Source organism: Hipposideros armiger, unplaced genomic scaffold (assembly GCF_001890085.2).
Source record: "Hipposideros armiger isolate ML-2016 unplaced genomic scaffold, ASM189008v1 scaffold_255, whole genome shotgun sequence".
Classification (NCBI taxonomy): Eukaryota; Metazoa; Chordata; class Mammalia; order Chiroptera; family Hipposideridae; genus Hipposideros; species Hipposideros armiger.
This window is the reverse complement of record NW_017731605.1, coordinates 1,020,483-1,045,451: the sequence shown is the minus strand read 5'-3', so window position 1 is coordinate 1,045,451 and position 24,969 is coordinate 1,020,483. Positions and strand designations below refer to the sequence as shown.

The following is a 24,969-nucleotide window of genomic DNA, read 5'->3' as shown; positions in this document are numbered from 1 at the left end:
CCAAGTTCTAAGTATTTTTAATTACTATTTTTATGGCCTCCTTGTTCTAAAAATGTTTTTAATTTTATAATTTATAGGGTATTTTAAAAAGGTATCTTTTTCATTTATAATGTATTTGTATTACGGTCACAGCATGGGATCTGTGTGAACTTTAATTTTTAAATGTGAGAAATAACATATAGAAAGCTGCTGTAATCTTAAATGTGTTGCTTGATGAAATTTTACATATGTGTATACCTTGCCTTAATATGGCAATTTTTACAGAATTTCACCTGCCAATCACTTTATGATGTGAACTGTATTGTATGTTACATATTTATGAGGAGTCTTATGCTCTATTTATTTGCTTTATGATAAGAAGAGAGTGAAGGAGACTAGTTAAGTTTTTAATAGCAAGACTTGACCTGGAGAGAAGATGTGGAAAATGTGAATACAAAATAACTGGAGAATGATTGACCCAAAAGGTTGGGAGAATAAGATATAGGCAATACAAGCTAATTTTCAGAAAAGAATGACTAGGAGTAAGACAGAACATTGACAAAAATTGAAGAGGAAAAGAAATTATGATTCGATTTGCCCAAAGGGCTTAGCAGAATATCTAAATGCTATCATCAAATGGACAGCTGGAAATCTAAGAGTGGGGTTTAAAAAGGGAATAAAAGTTGGAAAAAAATGTATAAGGAAACAGGCTATTTAGGCTTTTTAAAAGGCTTTAGCAAGGTTCTCATATTTAGGCTGTTGATTTTCTAGGATACAATACCCATCTAATAGAAAACTACATCTATATTATGTGGTGACTAGAAGGATACAGTAATAAGAGATACAGAATGTATTATAGCTTTCAATATTTTTTCATTATTCAAAATAATCTTGAGTAGATATTTATTAATCTTTCCTTCAACACAATTTCAGCCAAAATGTAAAATACCTAAATACAATTCTACCACTACAGGCGATCCAAGATGGCGGAGTAGATAAACACTGTGCCTGCTTCCTTCTGTGAATACATTAAAATTACAACTAAATTATAGAATAATCAACCTGGAGAACCACCTGAAGTCTGGCTGAACATAAGTTTTATAACTAAGGATATAAAGAAAAGCCCATGTTGAGACTAGTAGGGGGAAATAGACACGAACTGGGATGGTGCCTGACCACTGTCTGGCGGTTGAAAATAAGGAGGGATATCTTGGCCACAGAGGTGCCCCCTAGAGGAGCAAAGGACCCCAGCCCCACTCCAGGCTCCACAGCCCAAAGTTCTGGTGCTGAGAAGAGGAGCCTCCACAACATCTGGCTGTGAAAAACAGTGGGGATTCCAAACACCCGGATGGGACAGGAGGCTGCCGGAAACCCAGGTGTCCTCTTAAATGGCCTGCACGCAGACTCACTCACTCGCAGGCACTCACCTTGGGCTCCAGCAAAGGAACGGTGACATGGGGGGGACAGGGGAGGGGAGGAAGCAGGCGTCAGGGGCACATGGGGAGTAGACAGGTGTGTGGCTTTGCGGTCAGGGCTGGAGGACAGTCACCACTTTCTCTGTGTAGGGTGCTCCTCCCATGCAGCCAGGCAGGCTGGCAGCATCTTTCCTGTGTTGAGCCCACCCCCCATGCTTACAGCCAAATCTGAATGTTTGGTCTGGTGAGCTCTGGGGCCCACCCTGCTGACTCACTGGGACTCCGACCCACCCAACTCCCCCAACGCTGGAGGTACTTTCTCAGGCAGCAGCCAGCCTCACCTGCATTGCACTCTTTCTTGGAAAACTACCAGAGTCCACAGGCCCCAAGCGGGAGACTACTGCTCTGAAACTTTTCCTGTGTAGCTCCAGGCTCAGCACCGGCACCAAACCAGAATCTACATTAACCTAGTGAACACAACACTTCCCACTCTAGTGACTGCCTGAGTCCCTGCCTCACCCAACTCGCATAATGCACAAGGTTTTATTAGTGGCTGAACTTTCAGGAAGCCGGCAGATGGCAGCAGGCCTCAGGGTGTCCAGACTTTTTGCAGAGCTACCCCAGGCCCAGTACATGTGGCAGCTGTACTTGGTTCGCAGTTTGGCTTCTCCCACGTGCCTCCAGATTTGGCACAGGCAGCAACAACTGTGGATTGCTTTGTAGCTCCTATCAGGTAGTCCAAAGCTGGTCACAGGCAGTGGGTGTCCTAAGCCTGCAACACAGCCCCTCCCAAGAGGCCCCAGAACCAACATACCTGGAGGTTGGCTTCAGATCACAGCAGAGCACTACCCAATTAGCCCTACAAGCACCACAAACAAAGGGCCTTCTCAACAGACACCAGAGTCCACTGGGTGAATCCCACTCACTGGGGTAAGCCTTGTGCACTGCAGCCCATAGCTGTGGACATGGCCAAATCCCACAGCCAATGACCTGAAGGTCAATCCCAGCCACTGATCAACAATAACAATCAATGCTCAATTATAACAGGAGGGACACACAAACCACACAATGGACACTTCTGGAGCACCCGAAGCAGGTAACCAGGGACACTATGCCAGGGCCCCACTATATAAGGCCACTCGGCCAAGACTGGGAGACACAGCAGGTCTACCTCATACATAGAAACAAATACAGGGAGGCAGCCAAAATGAGGAAACAAAGAAAAATGTTCCAAATAAAAAAATAGAAAACTCCAGAAAAAGAACTAAACAAAATGGAGACAAGCAACCTACCTGATACAAAGTTCAAAACAATGGTTATAAGGATGCTCAATGAACTTAGTGAGAACTTCAACAAAGAGATAGTAAGCATAAAAAAAGGACATAAAAACCATAAAATAGAACCCTTCAAAAGTCAAGAATAACTGCAATGAAGAATGCACTAGAAAGAATCACCAACAGGCTAGATGAAGCAGAGGATGGAATCAGTGATTTGGAAGACAAGGTAGCAGAAAACACCCAATCGGAACAGCAAAAAGAAAAAAAGAATCCAAAAAAATGAGGATAGTTTAAGAGACTTCTGGGGTAAAATCAAGCCTAACATTCACAGGCGTACCAGAAGGAGAAGAGATAAAACAAGGGATTGAGAACCCATTTGAAGAAATAATGACTGCAAACTTCCCTAACCTGGTGAAGAAAATAGACATACAAACCCAGGAAACGCAGAATCCCCCAAACAAAATGAACTTAAATAGATCCACACCAAGACACATTATAATTAAAATGGCAAAGGTTAAAGACAAAGAGAGAATCCTAAAAGCAGCAAGAGAAAGGCAACTAGTAACTTATAAGAGACCTCCCATTAGACTGTCAGTTGATTTCTCAACAAAAACTTTGCAGGCCAGAGGGACTGGCAGAAATTATTCAAAGTGATGAAACCAAGGACCTACAGCTAAGATTACTCTACCCAGTAAAGATATCATTTGGAATCAAAGGACAGATAAACAACTTCCCAGACAAGAAAAAGCTAAAGGAGTTCATCACTACCAAACCAGTATTACAAGGAATGTTAGAGGGACTTCTTTAAGAAGAAGAAGAGTGAATCAAAAGTATGAATAATAAAATGGCAATAGCTACATATTTATCAACAATTACTTTGAATGTAAATGGATTAAATGCCCCAAAGACACAGGAGGGCTGAATGGATAAGAAAATAAAACCCTTACTTTTGCTACCTATCAAGAGCATCACTTCAGATTGAAACACACACACACAGACGGAAAGCAAAAAGATGGAAAAAGATGTTTCATGAAAATGGAAACAAACAAACAAAAAAGCTGGTGTAGCCATACATATACTAGACAAGATAAACTTTAAAACACAGGCTATAATGAGACAAAGAAGGACCCAGTAATCCCACTTCTGGATATTTCTCCAAAGAAACCCAAAACGCTACTTTGAGGGATGCATGCATCCATGTGTTCATTGCAGCATTGTTTTTAATGACCAAGATATAGAGGTACCCTGGGTGTCTGTCAATGAAAGAATGGATAAAGAGGAGATGGTACATATAATACATACAGTGGGATACTGCTCAGCCATGGAAGGGAATAGGTTCTTGCCATCTGTGGTGGCATGGATGGACCTGGAGGGTATTGTGCTGAGTGAAGTATGTCAGACTGAGAAAGACAGATGCAATTTGATTTCATTTATATGTGGAATCTAAAGAACAAAATAAACAAATAAACAAATCAGAAACAAACTCAGATACAGAGAACATTTTGATGGTTGCCAGATGGGAGGGGGGTTGGGGGTGTGGGTGAAAAAATAGGAAGGGATGAAGAAGTAAAAATTTGTTTTTACAAAGTACTTATGGGGATGTAGGGTATAGCATAAGGAATATAGTCAATAATGTTGCAATAACTATGTATGGTGTCAGATGTGTACTAGATTTGTTGGGGTGACAGATAGACTGGAGTTGGGGTGCAGGGTGAAAAAGTTGAAAGGATTAAAGTACAAATTTGTAGTTATAAAATAAGCCATGGGCACATAAAGTACAGCATAGGAAATATAGTCAATAATACGGTAATAACTATGTATAGTGCCAGGTGAGTACTAGACTAGTGAGGGGGATCATATCTTAAATTATATAAATGTCTAACCACTATGCTGTACACCCAAAATTAATATAAAATAATATTGAATGTAAAAAAAAAAAGAAAGAAAGAAAAATAAGAACTCTACCACTACCTGGAATGATTCCAAACTGTTTTGGCCTAGTACTCAAAGGACAAATATTATGTGCAATTCAAGATTCAAGATTATATACAAAAGCTTTCCTATTTTTGAATTCCATATTCTAAAATGACACTGTAACCCATGGAAAGCATCAGCAAAAAACCCAGAGCAGGACATACGTCCAGAAAATCTAGGGATGGTGGTGGCAGCAAATTGAATGTGTGGGGCAAGGATCAGTACTAGGTAAGCATGGAACTAGGGACAAAGAGTGGATACGAGGCAGCTGCTTCCATGTTCCACGCCCTGATATTTATGCCAGGGGTCACTGATTCCCTGTTCTAGTACACTGTAGATGCTAGACAAATATTGAACATAACAACAATAAATCTGAAAGTAGACTGAACTTGGCACAGCTATTCATTCTATTTCAAGAACATCTTGAATCTTACAAATTTATTTGGTCATGTAAATTTTCTACTTAATTTTAAAAATATTGTTTATTTAGAGGACTATAACTCATTTATTTTTCTTCTTTTATCTCAGCAAAACTTAGTATCATCAATTAAAGGATAAAAATTTTAAAGGATTTTTTCAACCTCATATGAAAAATTTTCTTATTCAAAACAGAACTCTACAACTTGAGTAGGTTCCGAATTGGCACCATATACATTTCCACTTTTAGTACAAGAACCATGAAGAAAGAAATCTTGACTTTAAGACATTTAAAACAGACCTTCATGTTGAGGATGATTTCTGAATTCTTAGAAACTTCAGTGCTTGGGTTTAATATTTTTAGATCAAACCTAACTTTAAAGCATCTAACTATTTTTGGGTAAACTTAACTATATCTCTGTGTATTAGTAACTAGATATACCTGCATATACACCCAAAGACAGAATGTACAGTATTTTTGTCACTTTGAAATACTTATACTATGTTCATTTATTTAACTGATATTGACCGAGACATTATGATAAGCATGTTGGGTGTTCAGAGGTAAGAAAGTGGAAGAAGGACATAAACAACTAAGCAAATAAGAACAATTTTTAAAGAAAATCCTAAAGAGGGGACTAACTTCAATTAAGATTTTCAGGGGAGGCCCATCTGACAAATGAGAAAGATCCAGTTGTTCAGAGAGGCTGGTTTGGAAGAGCAGCGGCCCAGGTGAGGAGGCAGCACGTGTGAAGGCTCTAACGCTGACCCCACTCAGGAGACGTGAGGGCCAGGAAGCTGGAACTCTGGGCACAGTGCATGAGAGCTGCCCTGAACAAGGTGAGGGCGGCCAGCTAGATACAGCCAGACTGTGCATAGCCTCATACACTGATGAGAGGTTGCGATTTTACTTGAGGGAAAAGGGAAGCTACTGAAGAATTTACGTAACTTCATGTAATGTACATGGCTCCAAGATTCCATCCAAAGGCAGCATGAAGAATGGATTGGTGGGAGACAGAAGATGAAGGAGTGGAATCCAGTAGGAGGCTACTGTGGTCCTCAGCCCAGAAATGACTGCGGTTTAGACTATGATGATGGCTTAGGGGATGGAAAGAAATGAATGGGAGACTTACTGGAAGAGGAATCAATAGTACTTATTAATAGATTAGATGTGGGAAGTGAGGGAAAGGGAGAAATCAGGAATGATTCCCAGGTTTCCTGCTTGAATAATTGGGTGTAGGGTGGTTCCCGTTCCTAAAATAATGGAAGTCTAGAAAATGAATAGGCATCAGGAGAATCGAGATATTACTTTGTATACATTACACTTCAGAAATCTAAAAGACATACAAACGGAAACATCAAGCTATCAATATAACACAGTAATCTGGAACTAAAAGGAGAGCTAGACTAGAAAAACGAACCTGGGAATTCTGAGCATAGAGATAGTTACAGCCTCATTAATAGATGAGCTGCCTATTGAAAGGGTAGACAGAGAAGAAAAAGAGGGCCAGGGAAGAGCTTCAAGAATTTCTGTACTTCTAGAGCAGACATGATGGGAAAATTTCTAAAGGCAGAAACAGGAGGCAAAGTAGGAGGGAGTGCCATGACGTGGGAGAAGTGCATGTCAGGGAAAGAGCTGTCCACTCTGCCTAGTGCTGCACGCATGAGGAGGACAGAAAGGTTTTCTTTGGAACCTAGAGACCACTGGCAATCTTGGTCAGAGCAATTACAGCTTCTTTGGGAAAGCAGACCTTGATGTGACATGGGATAATAACAGGAGACTGGTACGTGCTCACTGTGCCTATGACAGAACCTCATGACGATGAAACATTTGAGTCCAAAGGTGGTAAAAATATGAACAGTGATCCTGAAGTTCACACACTCAGAAGAAAAACGCACATTTAATTTAACACCTTCTAGGTTCCGGTCATTGTGTAGGGTGGTTCCTGCATGAAAACAGCTAGGTGGCCAGCTGTGCTGCCATGCTGCCACCTATGGGAAAAGGCTACGGGAGAGCCTCCAGCCAGGCACACAGCTCCAGGGCACCCATCCATGGAGGCAGTTGCTACTATAGGCCTGGTATTATCACAGGTATTTAGGAATATGAGATTGAGTAAATTCTTACACAAAGGAATTCATGAGAAGAAAAGAGAACTGCAGAGATAATTATAAAGCAATGAAAGTTTTTATATAATATATATGACACGTAAAAACAGGACATTCAAGGGAAAAGTGATGGTTATGGTGGGAATTCAGGGTCATCGGAACCCTTCTAGAGTAGTTGCTCTCCAAAGAAAGGGAAAGTTAGACAGCCTCTTAGAAGGTAGAGAGCAGTTAGGAAGAGAGATTACTGGGGTAGAAGTGACAGGACAGGCTCAGCAAGACACAAAGGCAGTATGCCCCTGTAAGGGTTCATTCAAGTACTTCTGACTACAGAATAAGGTGAAAGGTAAGAAAAGAAGGGAAAAAGTTATCAGGGGCCAGAGTCTGAAGAGTCTCATATTTCACAATAAAAGGATTATTGGATCATCCTATAGAGATGGTTTCAAATAGGGAGGAGCATGATATTCAGATTTCTGATTTAGATAGATTGTTCTGGCAGCTTTGTAGAGATGAATTTGAAAATGTTAAGACTAAAGTCCTAGGGAACAATTAAGAGGCTGTTTCAGTAGTTTAGTGAACGATAATCAGAGATTGAACTTAAAATGTGATGAGGGGATGGAGAAGAGGGGATTGGTTCACGAAATATATACGAGTTGAAGTTGAGATGGTTTAATGACCAACTGAATGTGGAGAAACAGAAGCGACTCAGAAGATTAATGAATTCTCAAGTAAAATAGAAAATATAACAAAGAAAAAGCAGATTTGATGAAAAGATAATGAGATCAGTTTTGGAGCCATTGAATTTGAAGTTCATGGGAACATGTTGAGTGAATACATCCAGGAGACAGCTGTGTGTGAGTTTGAAGCTCAATGGAGAGGCCTGAGTTGGAAATATCACTTTTTTTTTTCTAATTCAGCTTCATAGAGGTGTAATTCACATTTAAAAATTCACTAATTTTTACATGTGGTGAGTATTGGTAAATATATATATATATATATATATATTTCATGTAATCACTACCATAATCAAAATACAGAATATTTCCATCAGCCCCAAAAGTCCCCTCCTGCCTTTGCCTTTGGAGATGCCATTTGGAAAGTCATCAGTAAAACCTGGTAATTGAAGCCAGGGCAATGGATGAGGCCACAGGCAGGAGGTAATCAGAATGAGAGTAGCAATAACTTATAGGAGCAGGGAGAGGAAGAAGGCTATGGAACATGCAGAGAGGTATGAAGGGAACCAAGAGGAAAGACAGAGGTTCAATAAAGAGGGTGATAAGTAGAGCAGTAAGTAAACTAAGTTCTCTTAAACACACACACACACACACACACACACACACACACACACAACTGCATTCTATTAGCCAATTAAGACAGTAGAGATCGTAAAGAAGTCAGTTGCAGTAAAGTGATAAAAGTAAAAGATCCTTTGCAGTGGATGGAGGAAGTAAGCAACAAGAGAACCCAAGACAGCAATAACAAGAGGATTTTCTTAAAAGGATGGTGCTGAGATTTCAGCTGGAGGAAAGTGCCAGTGGAATTATGAGAAGCTAGAACCTGGAGTTAGATACCTGGATTCTTAGAGCTTCTTGTCTACCACTTACTAGCTTTGTAATTTTAGGTCTCGATTTATCTGGGCCTGTTTTGTTGTCTGTAAAACAAGGTAGCTTAATTAAATTATCTCCATTGTCCCTACTAGTTCTGAATCTGTGGCACTGTACACGCATCTAGCAAGATGGAGATCAACTGGTAACCCTTGCAAGAGCAACTTCACTGGATTGGTGAGGATGATGTGAATTGAAATGTGAGTAAATATTTCCTCTGAGAAACCTGGGCAGGAAGGATCCTGGAGAAATGCGGAAGGGCACATGCTTCTAATACCATCATGAGACAACATTTTTAGGTGCAGATGGGGCAGCACCTGACCAGAGAGCCAGGCCAGAGTCAATGAACTTCAGAAAAAGATCTAACATTTATTCAACACATAGTAAATGTCAGTAACTCTGCGAGGTTCTTCAAGTGTAGAAAAGCTAGATGGACAGCGTTCTTCATGTGTCACATTATCTCTACCGTTATGGAATCATTGTAGGTTATGTACACATTTCTATCATACTCAACATCGGAGGGGCAAAGGGAAATGTATAGATCCCCCAAAATTTTATCCAAAACAAAGTCTGCATAGCAAATTTACATTGGTAATCACAGGATTTGGGCACAAAGAAAACATTTTTCACAAATTCAGAAAGCATTTTGCAAAAGAAATGGGATTCAAATTCAAATCTTCTGTCTTCAATTCCAAATTTCTCATTTCATGACAGCTACCAACTATTATCCTCCTTTAAATGCCACATGCCTGGTCTTTCATCCATTTCTTGGATTGTATGGGTTTATATAGTACTTACCTTTTCCTACATTGTATCTAAATCCCTTTTAAGTAGGTAATCTAGTCTCGACTAAGTAACATTCTTTTCAGTATGAAAGATGCATCCCAGGGTCTACCAATGCCCTCAGGTGATCGTAAATCACAGTCCAGAAAAATCTAATTTTGTTCTTAACAATATCTATGTATCCAGGTTTCATTGTCTCCCATGGTCTTCTTTTTCTCTTCTGAAGTCTCAATCCTCAGCAAGAAAAAGAGATGACAATACCACCTGCATCACTTCAACTCTTACCTAACATATCTAAGTCAATACACATATACTCATACTTCTTTTTGTGATAAAATTTATTCCCATGTGGCATACTTGTCTTTGGGCAAAGACTTAACATAACTTTTCTTTTACCTATACTGGTGAAAAATTTACACAATCCTCATAATGAGAAGTCACAAAAGCTTAACATGGCTAACAAAAAATGGGAACAAACTAATATTTACTGGATGTATTTTTCTTCCTGATGCATTATTTTTAGGCTTCTTATTGTAAAACTTCACATATGTTTAAATAATGTTCTATGTCAAGTCCAAATAATATGGCCTACTGTACATTTTTAACTGTAGAGAGTATCAGAAGTGGGCATATAAAATTTTATGACAAATAGTATAATGAAAAAATGGTAACAATGATGAAACTATTGAACAAATTAGTAAACTTTTGAGGCACAAAGGGAATATAAAGAGCTGAATCCTAATGCCTGGTACAGGGATCAGCAAACTGCAGCTCTCAAGCCACATGCGGCTCTCTGGGTACGTTCCATCTCAAAAGTTTGCCGACCCCTGGAAGAGCTAATCCTGTCCCTCACAACAATTTAAAAATTATTCAAGAGCCAAAAATATATTTTTACATAATCACCCTTATGTAAATAATATCCTTTAAAAATTTTATAAATGAAACTATGATAGTTTTATTTTCATTTTCAATTTTACTTCAGAGCCTGCGGCTCACGAACTGCAGTTTGCTGACCCCTGGCAGCTCGTTCGTCTCAAAAGTTTGCCGACTCCTGGTCTGGTAAATTCAGGGCATTGCTACAAGCTCTTATTAATCAGGGTCAATAAGGAGGTACCCTTCTGCATAGTCTTTTTGTTACACTCTGTAACTAGGTGGTTTAAAAACACTATTGTAACAATTAAAATTTAAAAGTACTTTAAAAAGTACTTTGTATGTTATTCTATGTGTGTGCAGGATATAGTTAAGCTTTATAATTATCACTATATTTTAGGTATAATTAAAGGCTTGACCATCCCTTAAAGATAAATTCGTCTAATCAACTCTATCCCAATTAACATGTACAGACATGTATGTTAACATGCAACATATTCACATGTCCTCTTTCACTTTTAAAATATCTCACCTCTAATGGTATATAATATAACGTAATCTAGAAATATCAGAAAATATAACCATGAACAGATACGAAGAAACAGACATGTGCCTTTCCATAAATGATCTACTAAGAAAAAAGAGCTTGGTTTTATTAATTTTAAGTGCATACATACCACCACAATCTCTCTCTCTCTCTCTCTCTCTCTCTCTCTCTCTCTCTCTCTCTCTCTCACACACACACACACACACACACACACACACACACACAAATAGAATAATCTTAAATCAATTTTATATACCATTTAAATTAAACATTAATATATAAACTGTTAAACGTAACACATTTTTTTTAAAAAAAGAGCAGTAATTTTCTGCATCCATTTTTTTAAAGAATTCTTGTTCAAAAGCATTTAAAAATAAAACATTTGAGGGCTAATTGGGGAAATTTGAATATGGATTTCTTATAGACAATAGTATGGATTTAATTTCTTTAGCTGATTTAGTTAATTGCCTTAGCTAATGATATTATGGTTAGTTAGGAAAATATCCTTATTCTCAGGAGACATGATATCTGCAACTTACTTTCATGTGGCTCAAGTTAATAAAAAAGATTACAGAGAGAGAAATGTGACAAAAGAACTCATATCTGGTAAATGTGATATGGAGACATAAACACACACACACACACACACACACACACACACACACACATGATCACTGTATTATTCCTTTAACTTTTCTATAAGTTTAATCATTTTTGAAATAAAAAGTTGGAAAAAATAATTCATTTCACATGATTATAACTGCCAATATTTGTTTCAAAAGAAACTATTTGGTCTAACACATGAGCCATGAACTATTATCAAAAGTATGTTCTTCCAGCTATTTTCATCAGTTCAAAAGGATTTCGTTTATTTAAATGAAAAAAAGGTGGATATTTACTTGAGGAGGAGAGAAGGGAAGGCAGCTTCAAAGTTTGAGACTTTGCCTGTTGTACAGATGCCACATTTCATGAGGATGGGCTCTGTGTTAGTCCTCTCAGCTCTCCCCTACCAGCTGGCTGATGGCTATCTGCAGGGAGATGCAGGGGGGCCTCCAAGAGGGTGTGAGTGCAGAGAGAAGATAAGGAAAATGCACTGACCCCCAAACTGAAGGGAGATGGATCTCCCTGGGGTTTTCATTTGGATGGATCTCCAGATAGGGGCAGGTAGGGAAGTGGAAAGAGCTGTTAGAAGCCAGGTGATAAAGCATAAAGAAATTATAATAAAATGAGCCATCCTCCACTCATCTTCAAGGAATGATGACTTATAAAATTGGTTCACTGTAAATTAACTTGTTTCTTGTATTCATTGTAGCAAAGAAAACATGAAACTACTCTTAAGCTAAGAAAAAAAAATTAATTTTGAAACCCAATCCAGAGAGAGAGTGAAGACACAGGAATAGTGCCTTTAAAAAGGAATATTGGGCACGTGGTGCTTAATAAATGTGGGGGATTTTTTTAAATCCTCCTGTGAAAAAGTATTTTTCTCATTACCCAGAAGACAAACTGTGAGTGTTGACAACATGGTATTAAAAAGCCACCCCTACCCAATTTGTTATCCACAAATATATATATATATATATATATATATATATATATATATATATATATATCCTTTTTAATTCACTCTAAGCCAGCATGTTGGCTAATAGTATCTTACTTTTATGTCATTATCTCTGTACCATACACACAAGTCATAGCTGGGGATTTCAACTCGCGGGGAAGCTATGCTGAGATTCCAGATCTCAGTGGTATTGGCATGAGCACTGGTCTCTTCAGTCATAGAGGAGACAATATCCCAAGGAGACTGGAATTAGTCCTATTTTGCACCATTCAAGCCAAAATGCTGCTTATCAAGAAGCAAGTAATTGCTAGCTAATGGCTATGGGGGTGGGGGGAACCACTGCATTTCAATCTAAGCATCTCTTGGCACGTGACGATAAATAAAGCTGAGGAAAGTGTAAACATAAAGCGGGGACAGTTTCTGGAGGAGGTTAAACTGCAAACATTCAAAAGGCAAGTTACCTCATCTGACTGGGAGGGACTGATTCTGGGCATTGGCGAGACTTGCGGAGTTTTCAACTGTGTGCTGTTGCTATCTGGCACGAGCTCTCGGTGGACTGTTTGGATGTGGTTCTGAAGTTCACTTTCAGATTCAAACTTAACGTTGCAGCTGGAGCAGCGAGTCTTCAGTCCCCCTGCCTTGCCTTTACCCTCAATGGCACTCAGACTCTCATTCTGGCCCAAGCCTGGTCTGTTGGTGCCGGGAGGGATGTTGACGCCTGGACTACCGCTCTTACTGAGATTCACGCAGCCAGCACACAGACCATATGGCAGGCCGTTGATGTCAAGCTTCACCAGATCTTGCTTGGAACGGAACTCTTTGAGGCAAGACGCGCACTTGTACAGTTTCTGGACGTGCTGGCCACGCCCTGTGGTCTGGACTGCGGAACCATTTCCTGTCTTTTGCATGTGGAATGTCCCATGGATTTTGAGTTCTAAGGTGGAGGTCACTGTCTGCATGCAGACCACGCAGCGAAATCCCGTCAGGGAATTCCGCAAGTCAGGATGCATTTGGCAATGCTCTAAAAACTCCTCCTCACTCTGGAGAGGCATCTTGCAAATCCGGCAGTTTCCAGTATCCAGACTCTTACTATGCGTGACTTTGTGTTCGGTAAGAGTTAAAAGGGAGGGAAACCGCTCTCCGCAAATAGGGCACATGTAGTGTTTGACAGGGCCTAGGTGAGTCTGCATATGTTCACGGAGGCCATTTTCAGAGAAGAAGGTTCGAGAGCACACGTTACACTTATAATTCCCTTTAATGAGCTCGGCTTTCTTCTTCACGATGGCACTCTCTCCGGGTCTGATGTTGTGATCTCGGAGCTGATGATTCTGCAGCAGCGTTTCCATAGTGTAGGCTGCTCCACAGATGTCACACCCATACATAGGCTCCGAGGTGTCCACATCTTCTTCGCTCCCATCGTGACTATTGTGGGATTCCTGGCTGTTGGTCAACAAGGTCTGCAGCTCTACCTCCTCCTTCTGCACTTGCTCGGAAGCCCCATTTGTTCCACAGTTCGGAGTCTTGGTTTCAAACACACAATGTTTTTCCCGCAAGTGTTTCTCCAGCAAAATGATCGCATGGAAGGCTTTGCTGCAGAACTTGCAGTTGTATTTCTTACTGTGGGTGGTGATGTGGCACTGAAGCTCCACCTCAGTGCCAAAAGACTCACCACAGAAAATGCACTTGTGTACTTTCCCTTGATTTTCCAGGTGATTGTGTTTCACATGGAGCTGCAAGTCAGTCTCATTGCGGAAGTCCCAGTTGCAAGAGGTGCACCTGTAGACTTTCTTTTCGTTGCTGTGCTTCACAGCCAAGTGGAGTTGAATGGACACTTTTGAGTCAAAAACTTCTTGGCAGAGGGTGCAGCGGAAGAAGACAAAGGTATGCATGTCCAGCAGGTGTTTCTGAAGGTCATCCACTGATGTGAACTGCTTATCACAACTCTCGCAGATGTAATACGTTGAAGTGATCATAAAATGAATGGTAACGTGCTTCAGCAAGGATTCCTGGTTGGGGAATTCCTTGTTGCACTGAGGACAGGTCAGCTTCGGAAGCACAGTGTCAAGATGAGTTTTTAGGTGAGTCTGAAAGCTGTCTAGGGACGTGTACTTAGCACCACACTGGTTACAGATATATTCTCCGGCCGGACGCGCAGGTGTACCTCCCACTGCCTGCATCATCTTAAGAGATGTTTGCTCTATGGTCACAGGAGATAGGGGGCTCAAGGCCCTGGATTTCTTCCCATTATGAATATAATTCAGGGCCAAGGGAATATTTTTATGATTCTCTTTGATATGTTTGTTCAGTTTAAGAACGCTGTTGAATATTGGAGAATTCGTACAATAGGAACAAGAATAGACTTCTACTACAGGTTCTTTTGGAGTCCCAAGTACTGGAGACCCAAATCGGGAGCCACTGAGGTCACAATGGACCTGTCTTATATGCTCTTCAAGGGAAGAGTCAGTGAGAAACCCCATGTAGCAATGGGGACAAAAGAATGCATTGCTATCCTTTGCTGCAGGGTTCGCAAATCCGTGAGAACATCGGATGTGTTCCTGGAGCGTGTTGAGGTCGTTGACAACTTCAGAGCAGAAGTTGCACTGGTAGACTATGGCAGGCATGGCAGAAACAATCAGACCTGGGTCCTGAGCTTCATGCACTTGCTTAAGATGTTCATTTAGGTTATAGAGTGAGGGCAATACCTCCAAGCAATACTGACAAATATGGGCCTGTTCTGGCTTATCTAAATGCATAGTTTTCAAGTGAATCTGCAGAACCGCTAGACTCGAAAATAGCTGCTTGTTGCAGTAAATACAGCTGTAGGTAACTTTTGCTTGTTTACTTGAGGCAACAGTCATGTCAGGGGTTTGCTGAGCAGCCCGCTTCCTCCCTCGACTCTTTGGGATTGGTGGGGCAGCTTCCACCATTGTTGAGCTGTCCACTGAAAGGTTGGAATCCGGAGTCGTGCTGGACACGGAGGTGTAGCCCACCGTGACCAGGGAAGGACTGTTACTGTGATTGCACGACTCTGGTTGCTGGTGACTATCCATGTGGCTGTACAATTCCTCCACCGTGTGGAAACTCTCAGAACAAATGCTGCAAGAGTTCTTCTTCTCCCCACCGTGCATCTGCTCCATGTGGTTCATGAGGGAGGTCTCTTCTACAAAAAGCTCATGGCAGTAGACACACTGGAGGGCCGCTCGGTCCTCATTCGGGGAGCATTCGGGGTGGCACTCCGCAATATGCTTCTGGAGGTCTTCTGGGAAGTCAAAGCCTTCCTCGCACTGACTGCACTTCTGAGTGTCCTTCATCTTCCAGTCCTCCATCCTGGAACCCGATTGGGAACCGTCCTTGTTCCTCTCGTGAACCTGCATGTGTCCATGTAAGGAACTAGAGGACAGGAACCCACGGCGACAAATGGCACATTTATATGGCTTGTTGGACGTGTGAGTCTTTAAGTGAATCTTCAAGTGATCACTTCTGGAGAACGCAGCATCACATTCGCTGCAGTGGTACTTCTTGTCCCCTGTGTGGAGTTTGATATGGCGATCTCGGCTCCGCTTGTGTTTGAATAGCCGACTGCAGTAGGTGCATTTGAAAGGCAGTTTGTCGCTGTGGCTCTGCTCATGATGCTTCAGGTAGCTGAGGCGGCTAAACGACTTGTCACAGAACTGGCACGGATACGGGAGTCCAGGGCCACCTTCTTCCTCTCCAAAATCACAACCTTCTCCATGGCTCGGGGAAGTCTGGTCCTTGCTAGAAGGTGAGGAAGCCGGCCAGGAGCAAGTGGGGTCGTCTTCCACATCTACTCCATCTGCAACGAGAAGAGGGTGAACAGTCCACTTTACCAGCTGAGAATTCAAGAACGAGTTCATCGAACCATTTCCACAAGTACTCCCAGTTAGACCATCTAGAGCCATTCAGGGGGGGAAAAAAAAAATGTAGGAGAGACTATTTGAGTTCAACATTTTCCAACCCGAGCCCAAAGCTTTTATTCTACATTTACTTTGTACTGGGTTGTAAAATATAAGACGATATTAAATAGTTCTGTCTAAATTACCCTTTTATTACTTTTTATCATTCTTCCTTAGAAGCCAGGTATATATTACACATTGACAATTTTATTAAAATGTAGATTTTAATATATTTAATGTTTCTTTTGTATTCATTCTAAAATGATTTGCATATTCTGTGAGCATCTGAAGAACCAAATGAAAAGAGGAAATATTACAGGAATGATTTAAAATTAATGCAGTCAACCCAGATGTCTAATATTTAATAAAAAATTCCCTCTGCATTTTGCTTATTTTTATATAAAAAGGAAATTCTGAAGACCAAAATCTTTTATGGGGTTCTTATTGATACAGACCTTATTGCTTTCTGCAAAAAAATATTAAAAAGTAAGCACATGAAAGAAGACAGAAAACACAATAATAATTATGTCTTGTGTAATGAAAGACAACCAGGATTTCTTCAATAACTGAAAGATTCGAATACCATAGGCCAGAAAATGGATTATTAAATGTTAGAAGGGTGCTGCTAGATATTACATGTAGCTAGGATCAGCCAGGATCAAGAAAAAAATGAGAGTTTCACAAGGGCCAGATTGTAATCGTGTATTTTGTTTGGAAAGTTCAAAAGGTGGCCCACCATTTCTTCCTTTTGCAAAAGCTTCAGCAGCATGAACTTCCTTAGCTAAACAGGACCTGCACTTTGAGGTGGGCAGAGACAAAGCAACTTGTGAAAAACTGGAAACAGGAAAAGTGATAAATGATTATGGTAAATGCTGAAAGATTTATGAGCAACGAAGAAAAGACAAACAAGACTGAAAACCAGATATAACCTTAGCAAGCTATCCATAAAGTAACACTACCTTGTATTAGGTGGGTTTTTAACTACGTTCTTATCAAATGTGCACTCTTACTTCTGTTGCTTTCTTAACATCCGCGCAGAAAATAAGATCTGTCAAATCGGTTGCTTTTTTGCCTTTCAAAACAATCTGTCATTCAAGATCAGAAGAAACTGTAAAAGCTTTTCACTCTCCAAAAGAGCAAGCAAGGTTTTTTATAAATGCAGACAAGTAAAGGCCATGGAGCGGAGCTAGTGGGGACAGTGATTGTATTAGAATAATAGGTTCAATTAGAATATTATTATGATATTCAAGAATACTCAAGTAGAATATGATCAAATAAGTGTTTAAATTCTTCAAAGCTAAAGTTCATTAGCAAGCTATATTATCAACATAAAAGTAGAAACTGGCAAGCATTATGTAAACAAATTCCACGTCTGCTTTCTTTAAGTTAACAAGATTTTACTAGATTATCAACCTCTTGCTTATCCACAGGAAACAGATGAGGATCATTCCTTTCCTGCATCTAGAAACTGATGACAACACCATCTCACTTTCAATGCCAGATGGCAACCATCTAACTCTGAGAAAACAACCAAACACCATCATTGGATCCCTGCCCACTGCAACAAAGCTTTGCAACACAAGTTGAAAAATCGCATGATTTTGCAGCCTCATTTATATGAGTTTATAACCCAATACATTTCTAGTATAAGAGAGGGTCCGATAATTGTGGGTGTGACTTAATTTAAAGGTGAGTTATAAAGAACATATGCAGATGAACTCACCACCCAACATACAGAAAAACAATTTTAAAAACTTAAAAATTAAAAAACGCCTCAATGATGATTTTAGCTTTCCCCTTAAAAAACCGTAAATCAATTAAAGATGGTATCCCTAAAATCAGCCAAAGTTTTATAATATTTCCCCTCACTGAAAAAAATATTATTATATATTAAATTTGCTCAACATTCTTGGTAAAAATCTACCACATTTCACATTTACCTTTTGGGTTTACATCCTGTTGTTTCACTTAAAAATATTTTCAAACACATCATCTCATTTTGTATAGTTGGGGAAGACAGTGAATCAGAATTTGTCATGCATGTAGACTGGAAGAAAATAGCTACTGAGCCTGAAAATTTAAGAAGTGAATTTATTATTAAATTGAAGATTGTGTCCAGGCCTGATATATCATTATACAAATGCACCAAGAATTATAAAGCAATAGACCATTATAAATAGTGTGCAATCCCTGACACCATGCTTAAATCAGGCTCTTGTCAGTGGGCCATGCCTGACTATACCTGTTACATAACTGTTCTCTTCAGCTTGTAAATTTCAACTACATGTCAAGTGAGCTGAGGGTTAGGATCAAGTTTTTACTCAAACCAGGATTCAAGTGAGCTGGAAACCTTTTCTCTCTCCCCTGTCCCTATTACTTCGTCTTGGGGAATAAAAAACAGGAGTGATAATCACAGATGATGTGTCTTTGTGACTGAAATCCATGGAAATCACCTACAGAATTCATAAAGCTTAGGCTGGGGAATGGAGTAGGTTGCGCAGAAGTGAAAAGTTTGAACAGGGAATGCTATTTTTAGAAAAATAAATAAAGGTGTTATGAAAGGCTGATTCCTGTTTTAAAATACAAATTGTAAAAAACTCATTTGCTAGTATTATAAATGGATCTGTTCTCCCAGGAACACACAAGGAATTCACTGACAAAATTCCCAGGAGGGTTGGTTCATGCTCAAATGGTATCAAACTCTCCCAAGACTTTTGTGGTGGTGGTGGTGGTGTTGCCAACATTCTCTGAGGTCTACACAAGTCTTTGATTTGTCCCCATTAGCTTAAGCTTTCTTTGTTAAGCTAGCTTTTTAGCAGTCACAATGCAAACTCTGTTTAAATCGCTAATATAGATTTAAACAATTTCAAGTTCTTTTTTTCATATAGAAGAAACTATGGAAGATTCTTTTAACTTCAGTTTCTGAATCAACTTGAGCTTTTTTCCCCTTTGGCACTCACTAAGTGCTACTTACAGGAATATCCTTCAGTGTTATGGCAAGTTTTCTGCATTTCAATGTGAAGTACTTAACATGTCCATGTTAAATTTTAATTTTTGGAATCAGTCACTTCACACTAGCTGACTCTCAGAGAACTATAGCTCTTACAGCTGGAATAAAAAAGAAAAAAAAAAAAACAAAAAAAAACAAAACCTTGCTGGAAACCAGCTCCGTGGCCCGAAAGTCTATTTAAAGATGCAAATGTGTGTGTATAGTTAGTGCAGATGTTTTTCTACAGCAACTGGACTTGCTGAGTTTCACCATTTCCATAAAGCACATTAAAACAAGTGTGTGAACACTCCGAGATGAAAGTCTCAAACACTCCTGAGACTTTCAGTGGAAAGTAGAGCCGCCTGACTTTTCTCCAAGCAGACAGGAATGCCCATGATTCAGCAGCCTGAGTAAATAAAAGAGGTCCTTATTTCCTAATTTCGCTGGCTGGCCACACTGCAGCAGCCTCTGTGCTCCTGCCAAAGGGGATGCAGAACTGGAACTACACCCAGCCGCTGAAGGCCTGTCTTTGTTAGCCAGCCAGGCTTTCCCGACCATCTTCTGGCAACAAAACTGCCATATCCTGCAAGGAAGACCTCCATCTCAGGCTTGATGGTTCTCTAGTCTGTCTAAAAGGACGAAACAACAGATTTTGCCAGGTCGGGGTTGCAGGACAGCTGGAAACTCAGTTAGCGGCACAGCAACACCTGTTCGGTCATATTTATGGGGGAAGTGCTCACTAAGAGAAAAGTGAAGTCATACTAGAAGGAGGTATTTCACAGAAAAAAAAAAGGCATCAGTGCACAGAGCACCTCTGTGACGTGAGCCACTAGCCCCTCATGTGCCAACCTGAGGAGGAGACAGCAAAGGCTGGATGTGATTTTATCCCTGCTGTTTGGGATAGACAGATAAGTACATCCTGGGAAGGGCTACTTGGTGGCCAAATAGGGACCTGAGGGCATTAGTTTATAGCCAGACATTGGGGAAGAGAAACCCTGAGGGTCCCAGCCATTCTTCGGTGTTGGATGTAGCCAATAAAGAAAAAAAGAAGAGAAGATATGCAATGTTTGGGTGATGCTAATGCTTATTTTGTATCAATAGGCACGTCTTAGTGTCAGGTACATGCTTCTTGAGGGCAAAGACCAAGCCTTTAGAACATTGATTCCAATCAATAGTGCAGGCCATCTGAAATGATTAAGGAAACAGTAAAGCCACAAGGTGGATTGAAACACTGTATGTTAAAGAACTTATCTGAATCTCTGAAGTTATGGAACCTTCTGATACTTTCAGTTCTTCATAGGACTGGGCCAGGAGAAACTGGCTGACTGATATCCTTCTGCTACCTGAGCTCATTCACTGTAACAGCAGAGCACTCTCTAAACTGCCCTTCCGGGACTCAGCATCATGTGTGCAAGTGTCACACAGCAAGGTTTCCTTAACAGGGACAGGATTTACATCAGTGGTTACTTTTCAAGTAAGAAAAAGCAGCACAGACACTGACAGGTCTGGTACCTCTGTTTTCAGGAGTGCAATGACTCAGAATGAAAAGGAAAAGTCAAGAGTCTGGAGTTTTATCTCTAGCTTCGTAACTGACTTAGAGAGTGTCGTGGCCGAGTTGTTTAATCTGCCCCTACCTAGGTATTTCACCTGCGATATGAAGGTAATAATTCTTGCTACTTACCCTCTGGGGTGTTACAAAGATTAGTGAATGTTTCTAGGGCACCTATCATTGCTAGAAGAAAAGCTGCATATGTAAACAAAAAGATTTACATGTGTTGCATGTATTCTTTCCACATATAAGTTTCTATGTGTATAATATAAACATATTTTAACATTTTCTTTCCTTTAATGGAACCACTAAAATATGAGCTTTAAGGATTGGCCCAATGGAAATCTAGAGTGCCTGAAGCATTCACAGTTGTATATTCAGCCATCAAAAATATAAAATATAAACAGTTATCTAAGAATTAATGGACCATAAATCCATGCTACATTCCAAGTATTAAATTATCATACATAAAATATAATCTTGGGTCTTTACAGACAGATAACCTTGGAACAAGTATTTTGCTATGTAATTCTGAAGCCAAATATGTAATTTTGAAATTACCTCTCTTCTCCTTAAAACATCAGCAATAGAATCACTGCATTATTTAATGACAAAATAAGTTCATTTACTTTGATTGATTCTTTTACGTATGGAACAATAGGTTAAAACATAAGACCAAAGAAGATTTCCAGGTTATCTCCTCCATTGGCTAAATATGATGATTTCTGTCAGCAGGCTATAAGAGCTGTTATGAACTTTCATATTAAATAGAGTTCAGAGACCTTTTTTCATTCTCTAACTACCTGAGCCACCTTAAGATAAACTGAGAATCCTGAGGGAAATAAACAGGTGTGGGTAAATGCTAAAAGAAGTTAGGCACTACTCAAAGAGAACAATATTTTGAAATGTGTGTTTAACAGACACAGATAACAGGGATATTTGTCATGTTAACTCAGTGCCATCACAGTAAGAATTTCACAGCATCATACTTAGAATCATCTAACCAAATTACACAATATATTTTTAAGGCAATGGTTTAAACTGCTAACAGATATGGTCATTTTAAATAAACCATCATGCATTATTGCACAATTGCTTCCTTTCATTCTCAATAGAAATGTCAATAGTTTTAGAAAAGCTGCAACTTTAATAACGATCGTAATTTTTTTATCAACAGCCCACATTAAATTCATTCCTTTGCAATGTAACTTATTTAACTACTTGAAAATGAATACTCTACTGGGTGTTCAAAAGAGAAATGTAAACTTTAAAATTTTTTATAATTCACAGATGCATTTAACTTGTGTAATATTCCAAATTGTTCTGGAAGGAGCAATTAAATGCATTAAAAGTTAGATTATGAGGAAAAAGGGTGGTCACCCACTAATGACAGCAGCTCTGAGGAGCAGGAATTGGTGGTACACATTTTTTTAACAGTCTTAAGATGAATTCCAAATATCCGAGTTCAGAGGTAGTTTTTTTCCTTTCAATACTCCCGAATAAAAAAAAACCCTCACTTCCCCCACCCCACCACCAACATTCCTTTAACGCTTTGAAGTAGCCAACGTAAGAGATAAGAAGCTATCACCCTTCCCTTGCCCTCCTTAGGTGATCCTGCTCTTTATATCCAGGCTGTCTCTTTCACCAGACACATTTCTATTATGTGTGCAGAGAAGTACAAATGTTTTGCTTGCTGTTGCTTAAAGTTCATTTGAACAGACGGAGCTCAATGAATTCCATCTTCCGCAGCCAAATTAAACAGAAAACAGTGCATTCTTCAGCAGTTCTAACTTAACTCCACCTCTCAAATCAGAGGAAAAAGCTGACGTGAAACCAGTTAAAGAACAGTCATCGTCTCACTCCCGGAAATCGAGACATTGGGTTTCTGAAGCCAGACAGAAGGAAAAGTGGTTCCCAATTAAGTGGGGGGTGAGAACTGATTTACTTTTTCTATCTTTTGGCTCACTTAAAAATATATATAACTAATGATAAGCACCAACCTCTTGGCGTTCAATAATTGGCAATCTTGTATTACACATCTGTTTAAAGTGCTGTGACTGTGAGCGTGTTACATTATTTAACATGTTTATCTTTCCTTTAATAATGACAGACACCAACAGAGCGAATTTCCCGAATCTGTTTTCTTTTTATCTGTATTATTTTGAGTTAGAAGACATATTTAGCTATTTTGTAGTCTTGTAAATGACTTCATACCACAAAGAATTTGAAGTAGTTCTTTATTGCTTATTTTGTTCATTTGTTTACTTAAGCAACGTTCGTTAAATAGCTTCTACTATGTATTTAGGTCTAATATTGGCCAATGAGCTCTAGAAATAACTTATTCTTTTTGTTTTTTACTTTTAGCTTCCTTATCTGTAATATCAGAAAAATTCCACTCTGCCTCATAGTTAATATTATAAGAATCAAACTTGACATTGTATGAAAGAACTTTCTGAACTGCTAAGATACAAACATGTACTAAATCATTACTACTACTATGAAAGTCAAAGTTACCCTTAGGTTCTTACTGATAAATGTGAAAACAGTACAAAGGAATAAAAACTATAATTTAGTTGCTGCTTTACTCATATTGAGATTCTAATAATTTTGAATGACTTCAGTGAGATTTTGTTTAAAAATAAACACACAAAAGTGCCCCCCCCCCAAAAAAAAAATCTTCTGGATGCTATTTTAGTTATCTTGAAAACCAATATATAGTAGCTCATTCCTTACTAGCTGAACACACTGGCAAGTTGTGATCAGTTCATTAGTGGAGTGAAATCCCCAAGAAAGAATGGCCTGCATTCAAAACCTTGAAGCCACCTTCCACAGTTCTGACATCAGCTCTGTAACTCACTCTTTTACGTATTTAGAAATTTCTTGAAGCAAATTCTATTTTGCTTCAAAATCCTTTGCACTAGTACGAAATGTACCTATTAAGCTTTGCAGAAGTCCACACCTTTTCAAAAATACTCCACAAATTTCTCAGTGCCAAATTATGTTAATTATTAGCAATTTAAATTAACCTCTTCACTGGGGAGCATGAGGTAAAGGGATTCTCCCACTAAGAAAACAAGTTTGAAAATGGCTTCACTGGTGAATGATGAACCTCAGAAAGTTCATTCCACCAGGTTAATGGTTTTTTAAAGAACTGCCCTAACCCACTACATTTTCGAACAAAGCGATCGAATTCTATTTCAAAGAGAAATCTGGTCTAGCTGAATGTTTTGTCATAGAAAACTACATTTTGCTGAATATTTTTCTAACACGTAAGTTTTGGTCCAAGGCTGGTAAACTTTCAGTCACAAGGAACTTTGATAGTCCTGAAGTGGTGTTCACTCAAGCTGAATCTTACCTGTATTATATCCACGGCAGCAGTCAAGTTAACATGAATTTTCGGCAGTTTAAAAAGGCCACGCTGTATATACTTCACTGCAGATAAAGCCATTGGAGAATACAAAAGTGTTGAAAGGCTAAAATTTAATTAATGACCAATTAGCACCCCCTGTGGGTTCATTGTGCAGTAAAGTGATAAGTACAGTGTGCTAATATAGAAAAAGCTGTTACAAAGATTGGGGGGGAGGGTGAATATTACTACAATTGTCCATTTGGTATTATAATAGAATGCACCTCAATGTTCTTGATTTTGATGTTCATGTGTCCAAATTAGGACATGAACCCTTGAGGTCTGGAACAAATATTCATTTTCTTTTCTCTTTTCTTTCTTTTTTTGTTTTTGAGGCACAGATTTTGACTCACACAGGTTTCCAGGTGGTCAGCTAAAAGCCAGTCAGGTAGCTAGTGAGTGCACCTAGTCAACCACCCAGCAGCTACAACTCGAAGTACATAATTTGTGCTGTCTACTCCTCAATCAGTGTTTATGCATATTATGGTGAAGTTATATGCTATGGTGCTATTAAAAATTGGGGGAGAGTGAACAATCTTGAGACTTTGTGCATCCGAAGAGATCTACAGGACAAATCACCA

At 39.4% G+C, this 24,969-nt stretch overlaps 1 protein-coding gene across 10 annotated transcripts in view; it reads right to left on the bottom strand.

Moving 5' to 3' along the window:
* Positions 1 to 24,969, bottom strand: part of ZNF521 (zinc finger protein 521) — a 302,352-nt gene that overhangs the window by 163,312 nt on the left and 114,071 nt on the right. For all 10 annotated transcript variants that reach the window (XM_019656174.1, XM_019656178.1, XM_019656177.1 and 7 more), the window contains one exon: positions 12,992 to 16,344. In XM_019656174.1, the coding sequence (XP_019511719.1) occupies positions 12,992 to 16,344 (3,353 nt within the window). The remainder of the gene's footprint in view (positions 1 to 12,991; positions 16,345 to 24,969) is intronic.